At 37.1% G+C, this 22667-nt stretch overlaps 3 protein-coding genes and 1 non-coding gene across 4 annotated transcripts in view; 2 read left to right on the plus strand and 2 right to left on the minus strand.

Annotated features, from left to right (window-relative positions):
- The window catches only part of LOC106138575 (uncharacterized), a 34227-nt gene extending 24115 nt beyond the window's left edge, over positions 1-10112 (minus strand). Inside the window, exon 1 of the mRNA XM_060952708.1 lies at positions 9900-10112. The gene's annotated coding sequence lies outside the window, so the exon portion shown is untranslated. The remainder of the gene's footprint in view (positions 1-9899) is intronic.
- The window catches only part of LOC106138583 (uncharacterized transmembrane protein DDB_G0289901), a 429961-nt gene that overhangs the window by 264153 nt on the left and 143141 nt on the right, over positions 1-22667 (minus strand). The gene's annotated exons all lie outside the window — the stretch shown is intronic.
- Positions 10563-10634, plus strand: Trnap-cgg (transfer RNA proline (anticodon CGG)). The gene has a single exon. It is a non-coding gene; the product is annotated as a tRNA-Pro (tRNA).
- LOC106138565 (cyclin-dependent kinase 6) lies at positions 11757-20353 on the plus strand. Its single transcript, XM_060952772.1, has 7 exons — positions 11757-12092; positions 12910-13078; positions 13759-13900; positions 15029-15196; positions 16705-16865; positions 17332-17467; positions 18033-20353. The coding sequence occupies exons 1-7, from the start codon at positions 11984-11986 to the stop codon at positions 18117-18119; spliced, it is 972 nt and encodes a 323-aa protein (XP_060808755.1). The 5' UTR covers positions 11757-11983; the 3' UTR covers positions 18120-20353.

The following is a 22667-nucleotide window of genomic DNA, read 5'->3' on the forward strand; positions in this document are numbered from 1 at the left end:
TTCGAACCCGGGGCCTCCGGTGTCGCAGACAAGCGTACCACCGCTGCGCCACAGAGGCCGCCTAATAGGTATGTAAGGATGTATTTTAGACAACCTAGGGTGTACAATACTAGTTCTACATTCATTCATGTTTTTTTAATGTAGACAATGTGCATTCGTCCATGATTTAGATTTAAGAGATCTATATTTGTATATTGACGTCCGATGAAAATGCTGCAGTGTAGTTTGTTCCGCCGCTTCTTCTACACATGCGCTTTGGAAGCGGTAGTAGTTATAATTAGATTTAAGTGATGTGACGTCAATAAGTGATACCTTGTATCCAATTTTGAAAATAATTCTATTCTATTCTAATACAGTAAGGTAATTAAGTATTGCTTACGCGCACTGCGCGATTTGGATACGTGCCAATTTTATAAACGCATGCGCATTGTATGTCACTAGGAATTCGCACCGTTATGTAGCCGTATGTTTATTCGAGTCTATATTTGTTTTGATCTTTACATACAAGACACGTCTATCCTTTACGAGGTATACAGAGCCAAGTTGGATTTCTACCGCCAGAAACCGATAATGAACCTAGATAATGTACGATGTGCCGTGTGAAAAAAAATAGGACCACTCCTTCTCTTTCCCATGGATGTCATAAAAGGCGACTAATTATTCTTTTAAGCGATGTGCTAGAAACCTGTCTCTATTTGAATCTCAATTCCATCATTAAGTCATACTGAACATAGCCTCTCAGCCATTACTTTTCAAGACTATTGGCTCTGTCTACCCCGCATGGTATATAGACGTGTATGTATGTAATGAGATCGCATGCGACTATTCGTCTCACGGAACGAGAAATTTTCATGAAAATAGTTCGGAAAAGTATGATAAAAAAAAGGATATTAAATAAGAGAGATATTGTATGAAGATTACGATTATTATCTAAGATATGTATGTAAGTAAGTATGTTAATATTATTTCTCCTGGAGTCTGTCTACATGGAAAAATGTACAAACCGTTTTTTTTTTTTATTTATTTTAAAGAAGTTTTTGTGTTTTTTTTTTGTGTCGCACTGTAAATTATGTTACACAAACACTCCCATTCAACACACATTACAATGTTGCCACATTATGTATGACGCATTTTGCAGTCGCAACTGTTGCGCAAGAGTCGGAACATCCTTTAGTCACCGTGTCGCGAACTAGATGCCAAATCCGGCAGGAGAATTATGTTTTGCAAGCTGTGTTCATCTGGGCAAACCAATTATTCATCCATTTTCAATTTCAAGACTGTTGGCTCTGTCTACCCCGCAAGGGATGTAGACGTGACTTTTTCAATTCGAACCAGTAGTTCCTGAGATTAGCGCGTTCAAACAAACAAACAAACTCTTGCCGTGTGGTTCTCGGCACAATAGAAAAAAAGAATAGGACCACTCCATCTCTCTCCCATGGATGTCGTAAAAGGCGACTAAGAAGTAGGCTTATAAACTTGGGATTCTTCTTTTAGGCGATGGGCTAGCAACCTGTCACTATTTGAATCTCAATTCTATTTTAAAGCCAAATTGCTGAACGTGGCTTATAAGTCTTTTCAAGACTGTTGGCTCTGTCTACCTCGCAAGGGATATAGACGTGGTTATATGTAAACAAACTCTTCCGCTTTATAATATTAGTATAGATTTTATGTTTTTCAAAAGACATTCTATGTATACAGTTCGATAACCTCACATTCAGGTTTTAAATCATTTGAACCCACTTTTGGAGAAGTTTTTAACAGTTACGTGACAGTTATTACGAGTTTCAAATTATGCAAATAACATTATGAGTTTCAAACGAATTTTATAATAATTCTAGACAAACGTATCTTGTGATCAAATTAAGGACGTCCTGGTAAAAGGCCAGGTCAAAAGTACCAGAAACCGCCGAGCTTGCATGAAGAGAGTTATGAATGTGGATGAAGCGAAGAAGGCAGAGATCGTGGCAAGTGGAAAGAGGTAGTCTCTGCCTACCCGTCCAGGAAAGAGGCGTGATTTTATGTATGTATGTATGTATGTATATATATATATTATATATATATATATATTGTAAATATATATAAATATATATATATATACTCAATTCCATCATTAAGCCAAATAGCTGAACGTGGCCATTCAGTCTTTTCAAGACTGTTGGCTCTGTCTTCCCCGCAAGGGATATAGACGTGACAATATGTATGTATGTATATATATATATATATATATATAGATTAACACTAAAAATGTCTGTATGTCTTATCGCCCATTGTTATTACCCTCAGCAGGTAGCTCGTGTCTTCACCTGCGCGGCTGCGCGTACGCAGGTATGTAGTATGTAGGCCACGCGCCCGCGCAGACCGTTAGCAAGCGGATTTACTATGATGTTTATTGCATTAGTGTACGCATGCGCGGGATTGGAATCAACTTTTGGGATCCATTTCTAAAAATACAATCTTATTTTGAAAAATAAATAAGTGCCGGTGGTCCGGGAGCCAATAGAATAAAAAGTATAGGAACTGTACCCATAGATGTCGTAAAAGGCGACTAAGGGATAGGCTTATTAAATTGAAATTATTTTAAGCGACGGGCTAGCAACCTGTCACTACATTTGAATCATAATTGTAGGTATCACTAAGCCAAACAGCTGAACGTGGCGTGAATACTGGTAGTACCTATTTTCAAGAGTACTGGCTGTCTACCCCGCAGGGGATATACACGTGATTGTGTGTTAATATATTCTTTCAAACAAAAACCTATTATTAATATGATAAACTTTTAATATCATTGGACAATTCATTTACCATTCAAAAGACATCAACGCGTTTGACAAAGAAATAATTAGCACTTTTGTACTAGAATTACTGTATTAAATGCTCCTGTTAATAATTTTGTGTACATAAATAAATTAAATAAGAATAATAAGAATAATATAAAATAAGAATAATAGTGCCGTGTGGTTCCCGGCACCAATACAAAAAAGAATAGGACCACTCCATCTCTTTCCCATGGATGTCGTAAAAGGCGACTAAGGGATAGGCTTACAAACTTGGGATTCTTTTTTAGGCGATGGGCTAGCAACCTGTCACTATCTGAATCTCAATTCTATCGTGAAGCCATACAGCTGAACGTGGCCATTCAGTCCTTTCAAGACTGTTGGCTCTGTTTACCCCGCAAGGTATATAGACGTGAACATATGTATGTAAGAATAATATACGTACAAGCCTCTACACGCAACTTCGTCCGCGCGAATTTAGCGCGACCTACAAAAAAAGACAAGTTTTTTCGCTAATCCCACGGGAACTATAGATTTTACCGGGATCAAATGTGCCCTATGTCCTTCTCCAGACTCTTAATACATACATACATATAATTACGTCTATATCCGTTGCGGGGTAGACAGAGCCAACAGCCTTGAAAATATTTATAGGCCACGTTCAGCTGTTTGGCCTAATGATAGAATTAAGATTGAAATAGTGACAGGTTGCTAGCCCGTCGCTTAAAAGAAGAATCCCAAGTTTATTAGCCTGTCCCTTAGTCGCCTTTTACGACATCCATGGGAAAGAGATGGAGTTGTCCTATTCTCTTTTCTTTTGGTGCCTTTTTCCACACGGCACAAATACTCTCAATTATATAATTAATAACCTTATACGCGAAATTTCAAGAAAATTGTTTCATTAGATTACGCGTAAAAAGGTAACAAACAAATAAACTTACTTTCGCATTTATAAAATATCAGTTTGGACTACAACCTACCGTGATTCTTGCTACATACATACATACGGTCTATATCCCTTGCGGGGTAGACAGAGTCTAGAAAACACTGAATGGTTCAGCTATTTGTATTAATTAATATTCAACTAGCGACAGGTTGCTAGCCCATCGCCTAAAACAGAATCCCAAGTTTTGTAAGCCTATCTCTTAGTCGCCCTTTACAACATCCACGGGAAAGAGATGGAGTGGTCCTATTCTTTTTTGTATTGGTGCCGGGAACCACACGGCACGTAATTATTGCTGTTTCGGTATTAAAACAATTTCACTTTCCAAAAAGTGATGCGGGCTTATAGCGGAATGGATCATAAAAGTTATGTAGGCTTTTGGAAATCACACACAATAGCGACCCGCCATATAAATATAAGACCTTCCTCAGGAAACCGACACACCTACATACACAAAATCACGCCTTTTTCCCGGTAGGGTAGGCAGAGACCTTTCGGCCGCCATGGCAACTAAACTTCGCAACCAGTTGAGAAAAAGACATTTTCATTCTTTGTCGGCAACCAGTTATGAATAAAGATTTTTTTTTCTTTATAAGCAACTAGTTGCCAACAAGGAATTTCTCAAAAACACTAGTTGCAGTATAAGAATTTAATTTCTTCTTACGCAACAATGTAGTAATGTCCTCATCGAATACAAACACTGATCAATAAGTACATAGATTTCGTACTAGCTGTAGCCCGTGACTTCGTGAACGCTCAAACCACTACCTACACCACGGAGGCGGTTATTGTCCCTGTTATATTAAAACAAATATATTTTAATAGTGTTCATTTATTTATATTAACTGAGTGACTTAAACCGCTAAAACGAAATTGCAAAAGGGCTAATAATCTCCAAACAGTGACCAACAGATATCTTTTTTTCTACTAATTCACTCAACGCCTGGTCAATCTCCTCGTCAATTGCCTTATACTCTTTATTCTTTTTACTTTTAATATTTAAATCATAAGATTTATATTCTGTTGACAGAATATCCAATAATTGTGGCAACGTTGGATATTTTCTTCCAATATATCTATTAATTTTCGCATGCCATCCTTCAAGGCTATTATTAGTTCTTATATTTTCGTTACCACAAGAGCAAGACATCATCATTTCATTTTTCTTTATCCATTGTTTATTAAAGTATTTATTAAATTTTTGCAACCCGTCAGATGGATTTCTAGGGTTTTTGCTCATAACATATTCATATCCTTTTTCTATGTATTGAACAGGAAGACGAGCTAAACCAACGCACCGTGCAACATGCCTCTTTTCGGTTCTTAATTTGACATTTAAAGCTTTTGCTTTTTTCCATAAGCAACGATTAAAATGAAAGTAGCAGCCTTTGAATATAATTTTTGGAAATACTTTTTTAATTGCATTTATTGCTGCCACTTCGAAATCAAGGGTTATTTTTTGGGGGTTCCAACCGATGCTTGTCTTGATTAGGCTGAACAAAACTTTGTATGTTTCTGTTTTTTTATCCGGCAGCAGAGCAAAAATTAAAGGAGCTACTGAATTGTTATTCTTATTGTATCCATGTATTGAATATAGTTGATAAAATCCTTTCGGACAACACTTAAAAGTGCCGTCAGCGTAAAAATGATGATACTTATTCATCTCCTTTCTGTTTTCATTAGAACAGAACACGATGATTCGTTTATCGTCATCCACGTAGTCAGCAACACAAAAATTTTTATATTTAGTGGGTACAATAAAATCATGACAATTATTAAAACGTGACTTTGCAACGCCCAAAACTTTGTTTCTTTCATTATATAATCCCGTCTTTATGTTATTAAACTGTGGTATTTTATTTATAAATTGAAAACCGTCGTTTTTGAGTCCTTTGACAACATCCTCATACTGTTTTTGAATCGATATAAAATTACAACTGCTCCTTTGCTTCAAGTCGTCCATCTTTTTCAAAATTAAATTTTTTCCAATATCAGCTTCACAGTCTGCGTCATGTTCCTTTGTTATTTTAATTATTTCATTTCGTGCATTTATGGTTAAATTACCTCTGCATCCATTTTTAACATCTACAGACTACATCTTTCCTCTTGTCACGATCTCTGCACACTTCCTTCGCTTCGTCCACATTCATAACTCTCTTCATGCAAGCTCGGCGGTTTCGGGTACTCTTGACCTGACCCTTTACCAGAAAACGTTATTTCCAACAGGAACAAAATCCGTGTGCAGAGTTTCCGAGATAAGCACTGTCAGAAAAAACTGGATAAACTTATAATAAGTAGACAGAGTCTTGAAGAGTCTGATAGGCCACGTTCAGTTGTATAGTATATAGGCTAATGATGGAATTGAGATTCAAACAGTGACAGGTTGCTAGCCCGTCGCCTGATACAAGAATCCCAAGTTTATAAGCCTATGTGTGTGTCTGTATATGTATGTCGTAAAGGCGACTAAGAGATACCTTAGTCGCTTTTTACGATATCCATGGGAAAATGATGGAGTGGTACAATTCTCTTTTCTATTTGTGCCGGGAACCACACGGCGAGTTTCATTGAAAAAGTAAATTAGTCTAGCCGCAATAAAATGCGTGCAATGTAAGGCGGCAATCCTTCTTCTTACATACATACATATGGTCACGTCTATATCCCTTGCGGGGTAGACAGAGCCAACAGTCCTGAAAAGACTGAATGGCCACGTTCAGCTATTTGGCTTAATGATAGAATTGAGATTCAAATAGTGACAGGTTGCTAGCCCATCGCCTAAAAGAGAATCCCAAGTTTGTAAGCCTATCCCTTAGTCGCCTTTTACGACATCCATGAAAAAGAGATAGAGTGGTCCTATTCTTCTTTGTATTGGTGCCGGGAACCACACGGTCCTTCTTCTTTCATGTTCAATTTGACATATTGTTTGTTTTCCAGATTTGTTTCACATTCAGCGGGTCGGGCAGAGACGGGGCGAGCGACTAGTCGTATATAAAATACTTTCATTTGGCCGGTCAGCAAGTGTAAGTACTTTGTGCTCGATGTATTAAGGAGAATATGTTTACATACTAAGTTTAATTGATATTGTGAAGTTGACGTTGTTGAAGAAAATGCTGCAGTGCAGTTTGTTACCGCTTCTTCTGCACTGACGCCTTGGAAGCGGCAGTAAACTTAGTTTTAAGTAATTTATTTTACGTCAACCAATGTTGTTAAACCATACGTTTTGACAATTATTAAGCGATATGAAGTATCCTATAATAATGAATAAAATTTTGAATTTGAATTTGCATTTGAATACATACATACAGTCAAGTCCATATCCCTCGCGGGGTAGACAGAGCCAACAGTGTCGAGAAGACTGAAAGGCCACGTTCATCTGTACGGCATCATGATGGAATTGAGATTCAAATAATGACAGGTTGCAATTTCATAAATACAAAGTTGCCGCCATTTTATGCCACGGGGGCCATTTTGAGATTTGCTTAGGTTTATTTACAGTTTCATCTAGAGTTCATTTATGATGGAATTTGCGCAAAACCTGTATTGTTTCAAGAGTATGTCGCGCTAAATTCGCTCGGATGAACCTATATTAGCATTGAGTCCGCCCATTGTATTAATAACAAATTGTAATTGTTACAATAAAGAACAAATAAATAAATAAATGTGCCGTGTGATTCCCGGCACCAATACAAAAAAGAATAGGACCACTCCATCTCTTTCCCATGGATGTCGTAAAAGGCGACTAAGGGATAGGCTTAAAACCTTGAGTTTCTTCTTTTAGGCGATGGGCTAGCAACCTGTCACTATTTGAATCTCAATTCTATCATTAGGCCAAATAGCTGAACGTGGCCATTCAGTCTACCCCGCAAGGGATATAGACGTGACCATATGTATGTATGTATGTATGTAAATAAATAAATAAAATATTATTTTGTAAGTGGCGCCAAATTCGCGCGTGCTGACCGTTTTCTTTTGTAGGTAGCGCTAAAAACGAACGAACGAAGCTGCCCATAAAATCTAGTAAAAAATAAAAGCTAAAGGGCTAAGGTATCCCCCTTAAAGACCTACGCCGCGTCCGGCATAAACCGGTTACAACTGGTTATAACTCGGTCACTGGCACTCGCCCTTGCACGTGGCTCTACGGAGGTCCTATTTGCCATTAGCAGTGCCCGCGACTTCGTCCCCGTGGAATAGTTATTTCGGGCATCATTGAAGTCCTCAAGGACGAATAATTTTGCCCGTTTTTTTTCCACATATTCCATTATTTCTTTGCTCCTTATAGTTGCAGCGTGATGTTATAAAGCCTTAAACCTTGCTCGATAAATGGTCTATTCAAAGCAAAAATAATTTTTCAATTCGATACAGTAGTAGTTCCTGAGATTAGCGCGTTGAAACAAACAAACAAACTAACTCTTCAGCTTTATTATATTAGTATAGATTACATGAATAATCACGTCTCTATCCCTTACCGGGTAGAGCAGAGCCAACAGTCACGCCAAAAGACTGATCAGCCACATTCAGCCGTATGGCACGAAGATGGAATTGACATTCAAATAGTGACCGGTTTCTTGCCGATCCTTTTAGTCTATCCCTTAGTCGACTATTACGTCATCCATGGGAAAAAGATGGAGTGGTTTTTCTGTTTTTCTATTTCTTATATTGAGTTTATCTATCTATCCTATTCTTTAGTTCTTGCATTATATATGTATATGTATGTATATCCGCTCCATTTGCCTCTATATACTCATATATGCCGGCATAAAGCCGTGAAGACAACGGTATGAAGTATTACTGATCACTGAAGCATGGCTGCCAAATGTTTGTGTGTGTGTGTGTTAAGGGGTTTACAGTAATACATACATATAAAATAAATAAATAAATATATATACGGGGCAAATTACACTGATTGAGTTAGCCTCGAAGTAAGTTCGAGACTTGTGTTACGAGATACTAACTCAACGATACTATATTTTATAATATATAGGTACTAATTAATATATGTAGATAAACAACCAAAACCCAGGCCAATCAGAAAAAGTTCTTTTCTCATCATGCCCTGGCCGGGATTCGAACCCCCGGGACCTCCGGTGTCACAGACAAGCGTACTACCGCTGCGTCACAGAGGCTGTAGGAGTTGTCACGAATCCATCCATCACTATAGGTTATGGACCCAGCTGTACCTATTATTTAAAATGTGAAAACAAAAACGTCGCATTTCGATCCTCTCAAGACCGTTGGCTCTGTCTCACCCTCAAGAAATATAGACGTGATAATACCTGTACAATGTGTATATGTAACTAATACGAGATTATAACATGATACACCATCCCATCTGCTTGCACGAAGAGTCATGAGTGTGGATGAAGCGAAAGAAGTATGCAGGGATCGTGGCAAGTGAAAGACGTAGGTAGTCTCTGCCTACCCCTCCGGGAAAGAGGCGTGATTTTAAATATTTTAAGTATTAAAAAAATATAGAACACATTCATATTGTCATGGCTTTATCCCTTACGGGATAGACAGAGCCAACAGTCCATAAAATAACGAAAAATCATGTTCAGCTGTGTGACCTAACGATGGAATTGAGATTCAAATAATGACAAGTTGCTAGCCCATCGCTTATAAGAATCCCGATTTTATTAGCGTTTCCTTTAATAGACTTACAATTTGCATGAAAAGAGAATCAAGATTATCTACAGAATGTAGCATTTGCGTATGTATTGTATGTAGGTACCTACCTACCTACACAGAAGTCGTTTGTATTTATTTTTTTTCTGGCTTTTGTTTTTCTTGATTTTTTTTATTTTTTTTTTCAGATGCCAAACCAGCTGGAAGCTTTAAAAAATATAAAACAATGTTTACAAATAACGAACAGGAAAAAGCCTGTCTTCCATTTTAGTAGGCATTTCCGAAGGTGCATTTCGTCAATAACTTGTACACAACTTACATGGACCAACTTAATTATGGTAGATATTTTAATTTTAAAATCAAAATCTGTGTTATTTATTGTTCTTCGTCGTTATTATAAACTTTAGAAAGCCCATTTCTAGTTAAATAAAATCTATTAGAGTAATCTCTTTTGCTAATATAAAATCTTCTAATAACTCTACCAATAATATTTAAACGCGGAAATAAATTAGTTTAATTTTTTTTAAGTTATTATATTATTATACAGAATAATGGGTACTTACATTCTTAATTTAAAACAGCTGTTTTCACAGAAAGTAGGATAAATGATGTTAAAAAATGATCACAGTTTTGTTGGAAAGAAAACTTTCACATTACGATAATGCATACATTCACTGTTAATAACACACACTTATAAAACACACATTCACTAACAAATTGTTTGAAATAAGGAAATAATTTGGTTATTTTTTATAACTTTCCAAGAGTTTTTAATGTTTTTGTTATAAATAAAAGTAATTTAATTGAATTTCCAAAATGGCGAGCATGCATGCGGCCGTATAGTATCCAAAGCGACTGACGTTTATTTCACAAAATGTTACGACCGGAGCTATGGGTAAAAGAGATAGCGAATACAAGTTTGGTCAGAGAGAGTGAGACGGAAATAGGGTGTCATGTAGCGGTAATTTTTTCTCCTTTCGCGCGTCAACTTTCTAAAACGCCTGAGGTGTTCTCTTGTTTTGGATTGGAAGTGTTTGGGATTTTGGGTTTTAGATTAGTTAAAAAAATCAATAAATAAATTATTCTGAAAACCATAAAAGTCATATTTTCATAAATTTAGTTTGTTAAAAACATCCGGGCCTTCCAAACGGAAAAATATTTTTCACAAGTTATGATGACGTCAAAGTATGCGTAATGCAATCAACAAATTCAGATCTGCTCATCATGGCTCGTTGGTCTAGGGGTATGATTCTCGCTTCGGGTGCGAGAGGTCCCGGGTTCAAATCCCGGACGAGCCCGTAGCAGTGCTACATTTTGCTATTTTATTTTTTCCCAGCTACTACATACAAATTTATAATAATTATTATATACAACGAAGAAAGCTGCTAAGGTTTCCAAAGTAGTAACAAACCTAACTCTAAGAAATTATATTTATATCAGCTTAAAGTACATGCACACTTACCAGATGTCGCTACTAAAAGTTGTAAGTCCGCGTATCTATTGTAGATGGCACTGCCCTTTATTTTGTTGATAATAATTGGTAGGTACTACTTTTGAAATTATTTAATTCTATTACCGGTCCTATACTTTATATATTTAGACGGTTCAAATTATTTGTTTCATGTATATCTTTTTATTTTATCAAATAACTTTTTTTACCGTACAACAGCTGTTACTTGACATCTGTCGTTCAGAAAGTTCATTGACTTGAAAATAGTGATGTCCTTTCTGTTTCCGAAATCCGAAATTGTGGATATGGCGGCAAAACCCTAAAATCTATCTTTAGTTTTCTTTCTTAAATGTTGACATACACATATTTCATCTTCATCCTCTACTGGTCGGACAGAACTGATAGTCAAAGGAATAAGCTTCATGGCCCGTGTTCAGTTGGCTAAATAAGATTCGGAAATAGTGACACATTATTGGTCCCATCCCATCCCATCCATCATTGCAACTAATAACTAAAAACAACACAATTTTTTTTCATGATCTCAATTTTCTGTTGATATTTAATCATAATAGACATGGAAAAAAATGAAGCAAAGGAAGAAAAGAAGTAAAACTGCATTTTCAGCATGACATTTTTCTGATTTAAAAGAAAATTAACTATTTTACTTTCTGTTGCCTATTTCCAAACTTAAACGGCAGTACACTACAGATCAAACTTAAATTAAAAATACGTAAACTGAGTGACATTTATTTGCAATGTTCTACAATAATCAATTGGACTATCTACTACGTCGACAAGACACATAATTGTACATCATATCATCCCTCTCTTTTTATCTTTAGGGTTACCCTCAGATATAAAGCGAGAAGGGAAGGTCCGCAACTATGTGTTGTCAAAGTTAGCACCACAAATCCGGCCCGCAAAATCCGTCCACTTATGACTGTATTGCACATCACTATATTCTCTTACCTCTTTTGTTCCGTTCTGTAGACATTCAAGCAATCGTAAAGACGCTAACTTTTTTATGTTTCTTTTATTTAACAACGCAGTTTTTGTTTATAACTCTATCAAAAGTATTTGTTATTAATAAACCGTCATAACAACACATTTGTATATCAATATACACAACTATAATTCAAATAATGCTATTAAAAGTTCGTAAATAAAGTGAGAAGTGTTCTTAAAGAGTTGTGAAAAATGTCCGTATCGCAAGATTTGCCTCCAAGTTCTCAATCCCTGGCTTCGGATGTGAGCGCTTTGTTTCAGAACCCTAAGAAATATGAAGAGCTGAATGTTATTGGCACCGGTAAGTAACATGTGCCGGCTTATAACCTTATTTTTTCGCGGATAAATTCAATTGTTTATTCCATAATTTAAATTTTTCATACGCTATGCAGATTAATTCGAGTGTTGTTTAAGTATCTAATCTGATAAATTTCATTTATTTATCTTCCGTGTCGTGTGGTTCCCGGCACTAATAGAAAAAAGAATATAACCACTCCATCGCTTTCCCATGGATGTCGTATAATGCGACTCATGGATAGGCTTATAAACTTGCAATTTAACAGAATTATCATAAACATATAGACAGAGACATTAGAGAGACTATTTGTTTGTTTGTAACATTTTTATCACACAGAAATTTACACATATATATTCATATGATCACGTCTATATCCTTTGCGGGGTAGACAGAGCCAGCAGCCTTGAAAAACTGACAGGCCACGATCAGCTGTTTGGCTTATTGATAAATCAAATTCAAAATTTTCATTCATTATAATAGGATACTTCATATTGCTAAATAATTGTCAAACTTTTGGTTTCACAACATTGGTTGACTTGAAATAAATTACTTTAAAACTAAGATTACTGCCACTTCCAAGGAATCAGTGCAAAAGAAGCGGTAACAAACTGCACTGCAGCATTTTCTTCAACAACGTAAACTTCACAACTATCCAAACTTAGAATAGAATGTGGAAGAGAGAATACATTGTATTTGATAGAGTTGAGATCCAATATTTAATGTAATGAGTAATGGAACATAGTAATAAAAGAAATAAGTCTTTATTATATGTAGTGATATTGATTATTTTTAATTATATTTAATTATTTACACTCCTCAGGTGCATATGGAACTGTTTACAAAGCACGGGACCTCCAAAATGGCGGTCAGGTGGTGGCGATGAAGAAGGTCAAGGTTGCGATAACGGAAGACGGTATACCTCTGTCTACGCTGAGGGAAATCGCTCTATTGCGGCAGCTGGAGGCCTATAGGCATCCTAATATTGTTAGGTATGACATTCTTTTTGGACTTCGCATGCTCACGAGCCTTTACGCATTCTTAAATCATCATCCTGATTGTGATATGTGGATGGATGGTATGTGATTATAAGAAAATTTTTGTTGTTTTTTAAGTAACTACTTTGTTTCTTACCCATACAACAAAAAAATCACGCCTCTTACCCGGAGGGGTAAGCAGAGACTATATCTTTCCACTTGCCACGATCTCTGCGTACTTGATCTTTCCCGACGACTAAGGGATAGGCTTATAAACTTGGGATCCTTCTTATAAACAATGAGCTAGCAACCTGTCACTATTTGAATCTCAATTCTATCATAAAGCCAAAAAGCTGAACGTGGCCTATCAGTCTTTTCAAGACTGTTGGCTCTGTCTACCCCGCAAGGTATATAGACGTGACCATATGTATGTATGTACCGCTCCATCCCTTTCCCATGGATGTCGTATAAAGTGACTAAGGGATAGGCTTTATAAGCCCTTGGGATTTTTCTTATAAACGATGAGCTAGAAATCTGTCACTATTTGAATCTCAGAAAAAGCTGAACGTGGCCTATCAGTCTTTTCAAGACTGTTGGCTCTGTCTACCCCCAAGGGATATGATTATATGTATGTATGTATTTATATGATTATATGTATGTATCTATGTATTATTTCGCAATATTCAATGTTACAGACTACTAGACGTGTGCCACGGAGCCCCCTCTGTGGAGCGGGACCAGCAACTCCTCCTGTACCTGGTGTTCGAGCATGTTGAACAAGACCTGGAATCATATTTGAAGCGGTCACCTGGTCCTTTGTCCGAGAACAGGATACGGGTGAGTGTTGGTCACTTTAGTGATGAGAATACTCTATTATTCTATTATTCTATTCTGTATACATAAGTACATATAAAGAATACTCTATTACACATACATACATACATATAACCACGTCTATATCCCTTGCGGGGTAGACAGAGCCAACAGTCTTAAAAAAACTAATCCATCCATCCATCATAAAGCTAAACAGCTGAACGTGGCCTACATTCAGCTGTTTAGCTTTATGATGGAATTGAGATTCAAATAGTGACAGGTTGCTAGCCTATCGCCTAAAAGAAGAATACCAAGTTTATAAGCCTATCCCTTAGTCGCCTTTAACGACATCCATGGGAACGAGATGGAGTGGTCCAATTCTTTTTTTTTTGGTGTCGGGAACCACACGCCATTATTCTTTATTATTATTATTTCTTTGAATTATTATTCAAAGAAGGTTTCTGTCTGTTCCACTTTCCCAGCTCTACCGCTGGACCGATTTTAATGAGATTTTTAATATTCCAATTTCTATGGTTCTAACATTATGCTTGCATGAAGAGAGTTATGAATGTGGATGCAGCGAAGGAAGTATGCAGAGATCGTGGCAAGTGGAAAGAGGTAGTCTCTGCCTACCCCTCCGGGAAAGAATCGTGATTTTATGTATGTATGTATGGTGTTAACTATGCTTAAAAATTACATGCATATACGTACGGGGCGGGCTCTGTCCGCCCCGTACGTATATGCATAGCGGTCTTGTAAGACTAACACGTTTAGCAGGTAAGGCTTAATTGTAGAATTGAGATTGGAATAGTGACAGGTTGTTAGCCCATTGTTTATAAGAAGAATTACAGGTTTATTGATATAAGCCTATCCCTTAATCGCCTTTTACGACATCCATGGGAAACATGGTGTGGTTAAATTTCAAAAGCGCCGTAATAACACGGCAAACCAAAAATGGTATAAGTACGGCTGATACATACATACATACATAAAATCACGCCTCTTTCCCGGAGGGGTAGGCAGAGACTACCTCTTTCCACTTGCCACGATCTCTGCACACTTCCTTCGCTTCATCCACATTCATAACTCTTCTTGCTAGCTCGGCGGTTTCAGGTACTTTTGACGGCTAATATGTGTATCATATCTTTTCAGAGCATGTCCCATGACATCTTATCGGGCATAGACTTCCTCCACTCTCATCGTATCGTGCATCGTGACCTGAAACCCCACAATCTGCTGGTCACGTCCGCAGGCAGAGTCAAGTTGGCTGACTTCGGGCTGGCCAAGACTTATGACACCGAGATGAAGCTCACCAGTGTGGTAAAGATGTTACATACATACATGCATACGGTCACGTCTATATCCCTTGCGGGGTAGACAGAGCCAACAGTCTTGAAAAGACTGAATGGCCACGTTCAGCTATTTGGCTTAATGATAGAATTGAGTTTCAACTAGTGACAGGTTGCCAGCCCATCGCCTAAAAAAGAATCCCAAGTTTGTAAGCCTATCCCTTAGTCGCCTTTTACGACACCCATGGGAAAGAGATGGAGTGGTCCTATTCTTTTTTGTATTGGTGCCGGGAACCACACGGCACGGTAAAGAAGTTATTTGTTTAATAGCTGCGCCTGCGACTTAGTTCGCGTGGAATAGTCATTTTGGGCATCATTGAAGCCCTCATGGAGGAATAATTTTCCCCGTTTTTTTTTCTTAACGTTTTCCATTATTTCTTCGCTCCTTATAGTTGCAACGTGATGTTATATAGCCTAAAGCCTTCCTCGATAAATGGTTAATTAAACACAAAAAGAATTTTTCAATTCGAACCAGTAGTTCCTGAGATTAGGGTGTTCAAACAAGAATGAATGTAGAAATCTCTTCCAGCAAACCCGTGAGATGAGAGATGAATTTTGGAGCGGTATGTCATTACATACTTACTGATACATACATATGTTCACGTCTATATCCCTTGCGGGGTAGACAGAGCCAACAGTCTTGAAAGGACTGAATGGCCACGTTCAGCTATTTGGTTTAATGATAGAATTGAGATTCAAATAGTGACAGGTTGCTAGCCCATCGCCTAAAAAGAATCCCAAGTTTGTAAGCCTATCCCTTAATCGCCTTTTACGACATCCATGGGAAAGAGATGGTGTGGTCCTATTCTTTTTTGTATTGGTGCCGGAACCACACGGCACTTACTGATATAAATGTGAAAGTCGTGTCTGACTGTTCCTTTTTCACAGCTAAACCGCTGGACCGATTCGGATGTAATTTGATATTCATATAGTTAAAAAACCGCGTTCTAAACTTCTAACATAGGACATTTTTTTTTTCTCAAAAATTCACGTTTTTTCCACTTTCAAAGCTAAACCGCTGACTCGGAATTTGGTATGGGGGTTTCATATGTGGTCCAGTGGTGAACTCTGAGAGGATTACCCTCGCCTTTTTTCCAATTTAAAATCAAAACTTTCCATATTATGGAACACTGCAACATCACTTAATTATTGTCATATCTTTATGTTTTACAACATCGGTTGGCGTCAAATAAATTAAATTTAAAACTAACTTTACTGACGCTTCCAAAGCGTCACGTGCAGAAGAAGCGGTAACAAACTGCAATGCAGCATTTTCTTCAACCGCCTGTCACCTACCAAGCAGTTGTCTGAATGTGCAGGTTTCCTTACGATACTTACCCTCGCCGTAAAAGCATCGGTTAGCATTCAAACTAATGTACATAATCCACTAGTAACAAGTATAAAAGTGAATACATTTTTTTGTTCGATATTTTCTCTCATCTGTGAAAGAAGATAAAAAGGTGGTAACCATTTTTACAGGTGGTCACCCTGTGGTATCGCCCACCAGAGGTTTTACTGGGCGTTTCATACAACACCGCGGTGGATGTTTGGTCTTGCGGCTGCGTGTTGGCCCAGCTCCACACCAGATCACCTTTGCTACCAGGAACATCGGATTCAGACCAATTGCACTGTATATTCAGGTATGCACAACTGGTTTCTTAAACAAAGTTCGTATAAAAGTCATGAAAATGTTATAGATATGTTTTATAAAGTTGGCAAGTACCACAAATGTTATATGAACTGGACTGATGATATAGGTCAGGTATGTGCTACAGGTCTGTTAGACCAAGATCATGTAAGAGTAATGGGAATATCAGAAATGAGTTTTATGATGTTAGCAACTACCAAATCTGTAATTTCAACTGGATAAAAGGTATCGGAAGGATTTAATCTACACATCCGAAGCGAAGGAAGTATGCAGAGTATGTACGTGGCAAGTGAAAAAAGGTAGGCTCTGCCTACCCCTCCGGGAAACGGCGTGATTTTATGTATGTAGGAAGTTACACTTATTTAGCATACGTACTAATTTAGTCAGCACTAAAGAGTTCCTCATTCCTACTGCCTGCACAGAATGTTTACTAAACAGGTTTTCATTAATTCATCCAGGCTAATAGGCCGTCCATCCCGGCGGGAGTGGCCTGAAGCGGCGTCTGTGATGCCGGATAGTTTCCCGGACTATCCGCCTACTAATTTGGCTGATGTCCTGCCTAATATCCATCCGCAGGCCTTGGACCTTATTCGGGTAAGAGTCAATTGTGATTTCAAATCTTTAGTCCATTTTTTACGTATATAAATAAAGATAAATATGTTGATATAATTTTGTGTTGAGAAATACATTCATTAATTGATTTATAGCCATGAGAAGGAAAACGCAATGAAATAACAGATATGTCTCCCTTTTTGTTTGTACAAGCTAATATCAGGAACTAATAGACAGCATTTTCGAGACTGGTGGTGCTGTCTACTCCGTAAGCGATTAAGATGTGATAACTTGTGTGTATGTGTAGCGGGAACGACGATTCGGCTCGACCGCCACCAAAGGGAAGATCTTCCGCCAGGATAGGTGTTTAGGCAAGGCGAAGGTTGTATATATAGCTCCAATCCGTGAAATCTTTGCTTGCGCGATTTAGGTTTTCGCTGTTTTTGACTGATAGCGTCGCGTGATTTTATTTTTTATTGTTGTGACGTGTGGCGTAGAGATGTCGCCACAGTATGTAATCGATCCCACCGCTGCCACCAAAAAATAAACAGCAAGGTTTTAAATCTAAATTAAATTTATTAACACTAAAATACATATTTATTTTCAGGGTATGCTTGTGTTCGACCCAACCAAACGTCTAACAGCACTGGACTGTCTCGAACACCCTTACTTCACAGACGAACCTTTGACGTAAGCCGTAAGGTGGGAATGCTGGGATAGACATAAATATTTGAGGGTTAAATTAACCTGTAACACTGTTTTGAAAATCTACGATGTTAATTGAGTCACGGAGGTACATGCTACAGTCGTTTTGTGTAACAAAATATAATTAAAAATTTCCTAAAATTTCTTTTTTCCGTGAAAAAAAAATCTATTTCAGTTTTTTTTCGCAATTTTTGTTGCAATTGAAGCCATGAGAAATAAGTTTATAATTTCTTTTAATCCCCGAAAGTAAAACATATAGTTTTACTTTCGAAAAGTCTTTTTAATTTTAGTCGCAAGTGAAGTTCTGAGACAAACGTTAATTGCTTTTAATGATTTATAATTTAAGTTTGTACGTATGTTCCTAATTTAATCCCATCTTTAGATTAGAAAATAAGTTAGTGCCTTTGTGTGCCTTAAAATAAGATTAAAAAGTTAAGATTTTTTGTGACTATAGATATATTATCAGATCTAACCCCCGTAAAAAAAAGCAATCCTCTTTTTTTTATCATTGCCTGACCAGGAATCGAACCCAACCCCCGTAGTAAGGCACGCGCGACGCCTTTTTGATCGCGCGATAAACAAACGCTGTCAATTCATAATAAAAAGCGATACAGCCATAAAAACTGCATCGCGCGTGTCTTACAACAACTGTATTCGATTCCTGGTCAGGAAATGATAAAAAAAGCGAACTTCTTTTTTTTTTTTACTGGCCTTGATCGGTGATGTTAATCAAGGTCAAACTTTGTAAGGGTCATTTGATGGGATGCATAAACGCATGCGCAGCGATCTCGAGTGTACTGCGCGCGAGTCGCGGAGGAGGCGCGCGGGATCCGAGGCATCGCTCAGCCGGGCAATTTTTTTTTTAAATTTTTGTCGCAAGTGAAGCCCTCAGAAAAACGTTAATTGTTTTTATCTATACTAATATTATAAAGCTGAAGAGTTTGTTTGTTTGAACGCGCTAATCTCAGGAACTACTGGTTCGATTTGAAAAATTATTTTGCGTTGAATAGACCATTTATCGAGGAAGGCTTTAGGCTGTATAACATCACGCTGCAACTATAAGGAGCAAAGAAATAATGGAATATGTGAAAAAAACGGGGAAAATTATTCATCCTTGAGGACTTCAATGATGCCCAAAATAAATATTCCATGCAGACGAAGTCGCGGGCACAGCTAGTGGTTTATAATTATAATTATTAATTAGTCGCCCGGTGAGACGCGCGGGGTCCGAGGTACCGTTCAACCGGGCTCCGTTGCCTAGCAACGCGGCAGCAGTTACTGGTTTACTACTTACGCGCTCGCTGCATCTTTTTTTTTTAATTGGCCTGGATTGCCATGTTAATTAACATATGTAATAATAAGTATTTGTCTCGAAATTACTTTTGGGTCTGGCTCAATCTGTGTAATTTGTTAAATGAATGTGCTGTTGCAACGTGGTTTTATATGTATGTGTATGTGAGTTATATTATTAAGAGAACAATAATATTGAGAAAGTACAAATATAAACACGATCGCGCCCGATTATCGATGGGGGTAGCCAGAGACTGCATTTTTCCACTTACATCCCTGCATTCTTGGATTTCGTCCAAATTTAGCTATTTATTCGTGAAGCTTCGTCTGTTTAAGAGTTTTTCGAGGAAAAGCTGAAACATTCTTTTAAGGCGACATCTATGAATTAAATAAGAAAACACATGTTCTCCACCTTTAAAATAGATGGCGTTATACAAAATTTTCAGATTATTGTAAAATTCAATCTGATTTTCATTCATTCATTTATGTAATAAATATTTAAAAAAACCATCCCATACAAATTGAGTGATATGTCACTTTGGATGGGAAGTCGGTATTTTAACATACATACATTATGATTATATACCCTGCGGGGTAGACGGAGCCCACAGTCCCGAAAAGACTGTATCAAAATTTTAAGTTTTTAATAATTTGTAAAGAACCAAAATTTTTTCAAGTTAAAAACTCAATCAATAAAGTTTAATAAACTTGGCATTCTTCTTTTAGGCGATGGGCTAGCAACCTGTCACTCTTTTGATAACCGTTGGCTCTGTCTACCCCGCATACCATAGCATAGACGTGAATATATGTTATGTAGATTTAAGTTGATTGAGTACATATATTTTTCTATGTAATTGTTAAGACTTAGAAATTCAGTGTAAGTGTTATGAGAGTCATATTTTTTGGATGTAATAAACATTTTTTTTCTAATAATTTGGTTTTATTTGCAAATATGCTGTCATGGCAAGGAGTAATCGTCCACATTTCTATTCTAAGTTTGGATAGTTGTGAAGTTGACGTTGAAGAAAATGCTGCAGTGCAGTTTGTTACCGCTTCTACTGGACTGACGCCTCGGAAGCGGCAGTAAACTTAGTTTTAAGTAATCAATTTGACGTCAACCAATGTTGTGAAATCAAAAAAAATCATAATTATTGAGTTATGTTGAAATATCCCATAATAATCTTATATATAAAATTCTCGTGTCACAATGTTTGTCTCCGTACTCCTCCGAAACGGCTTTACCGATTTTAACCAAATTTTGCATGCATATTCAGTAGGTCTGAGAATCGGCTAACATCTATTTGTCATACCCCTAAGTGTTAAGGGTTGTCCACACTTAACATTTTATTTTAATCAGAAATTACTTAAAAAATATTAATATGACAAAACAAACATTTGCCGGGACAGCTAGTAACGGAAAAAAAATTAAGAATTTTTGGAATTTGAATAAGTATAAAGAATCATAATATAAAAATTTTACACAAGTACTTAGGTTCTTACAAGCGTACAAGTAAAACAATGTCATCTAAGTATATAGGTTTACTCCGAGTAATAATGGAGAAAGTGAGATGACGGATAATGAACATGGCACGCATCGTTCCACTGTCTACCCCGCATCTTTTATGCAAAGATACGGCGTATTGAGAACGGAATGTTGAAGTGATTAGTTTTTGTCAATAAACATAATCATTTTACATACATACATACATAAAATCCTCTTTCCACTTGCCACGATCTCTGCCTGCATACTTCCTTCGCTTCATCCACATTCATAACTCTCTTCATGCAAGCTCGGCAGTTTCGGGTACTCTCGACCTGACCCTTTACCAGGACGTCCTTAAAGTGATCAAGATACCTACGTTCGTCTAGGTCTTCCCACTCCGACCTTTTATCATTTTATTTGTATAATTATTAATTTTATTGGTATAATTATTAATTTCATTTGTATAATAGAAAAAATAATAGGACCACAACATCTCTTTCCCATGGATGTCGTAAAAGGCAACTAAGGTATAGGCTTTAAAAATAGGGATTCTTTTAGGCGACGGGCTAGCAACCTGTCACTATTTGAATCTCAATTCTATCGTTAAGCCAAAAAGCTCAACGTGGCCTATCAGTATGTTTAAGACTGTCAGCTCTGTCTATCCCGCAAGGGATATAGACGTGATTATATGTATAATTAATCCTGGAAGAAATCCCGATCGGGAAGTCCGCCATTATACATATTCTTCTCAATGACTATTTTGTAATATTTATTTTTTCATTCATTTATATAATCACGTCTATATCCCTTGCTGGGTAGACAGAGCCAACAGTCTTGAAAAGACTTATGGGCCACATTCAGCAGTATGGCCTAATGATAGAATTGAGATTTAAATAGTGACATGTTGCTAGCCCCTTCGCATAAAAAGAAGAATCTCAAATTAACAAGTCTATACCTTAGTGGCTGTTTACGAAAGCTACGATCAAGTGATGGAGTGGTCATATTCTTTTGCTATGAGCGCCAGGAACCACACGGTATAGGTAGGTATTTTGTTTTTGCGATTTAATTCAATACTATCAATAAGCCAAATAGCTGAACGTGGCCGATCAGTCTTTTCAAGACTGTTGGCTCTGTCTACCCAACAGGGGATATAGACGTGACCATATGTATGTATGTATGCGATTTAAACTTAGTACTTAAAAGGTAGATAAACCGGTTGTGCTAGCCTAGACATTATTACAGCATAGGTATCTCCAATCTACGTAGAATGCAAAAACAGTTAGCCATAGGTCTACCTTATAACTTGTTTTAACAGTTACCAAACGAATAAGCGCAGACTAAAAATAAAGTTGCAAAACTAAATTTTTCTGTAGAAATTTCTCTAGAAATAAGTAGATACTTACTTAGTGATCTTTTACTTTTCTCTCTTTTTTAAAGTTCTATTCTTCTTCTTGATGTAACTACATAAATATTTAAATTTATACTAATATTATAAAGCTGAAGAGTTTATTTGTTTGAACGCGCTAATCTCAGGAACTACTGGTTCGAATTGAAAAATTCTTATTGCGTTGAATAGACTATCGAGGAAGGCTTTAGGCTATATAACATGACGCTGCAACTATAAGGAGCGAAGAAATAATGGAATATGTAAAAAAACGGGGATAATAATTCATCCTTGAGGGCTTCAATGATGCCCAAAATAACTATCCCACGCGGACGAAGTCGCGGGCACAGCTAGTGTTAGGTATTTTTCAACCTTGACAT

This window comes from Amyelois transitella, chromosome 29 (assembly GCF_032362555.1).
Source record: "Amyelois transitella isolate CPQ chromosome 29, ilAmyTran1.1, whole genome shotgun sequence".
NCBI lineage: Eukaryota > Metazoa > Arthropoda > Insecta > Lepidoptera > Pyralidae > Amyelois > Amyelois transitella.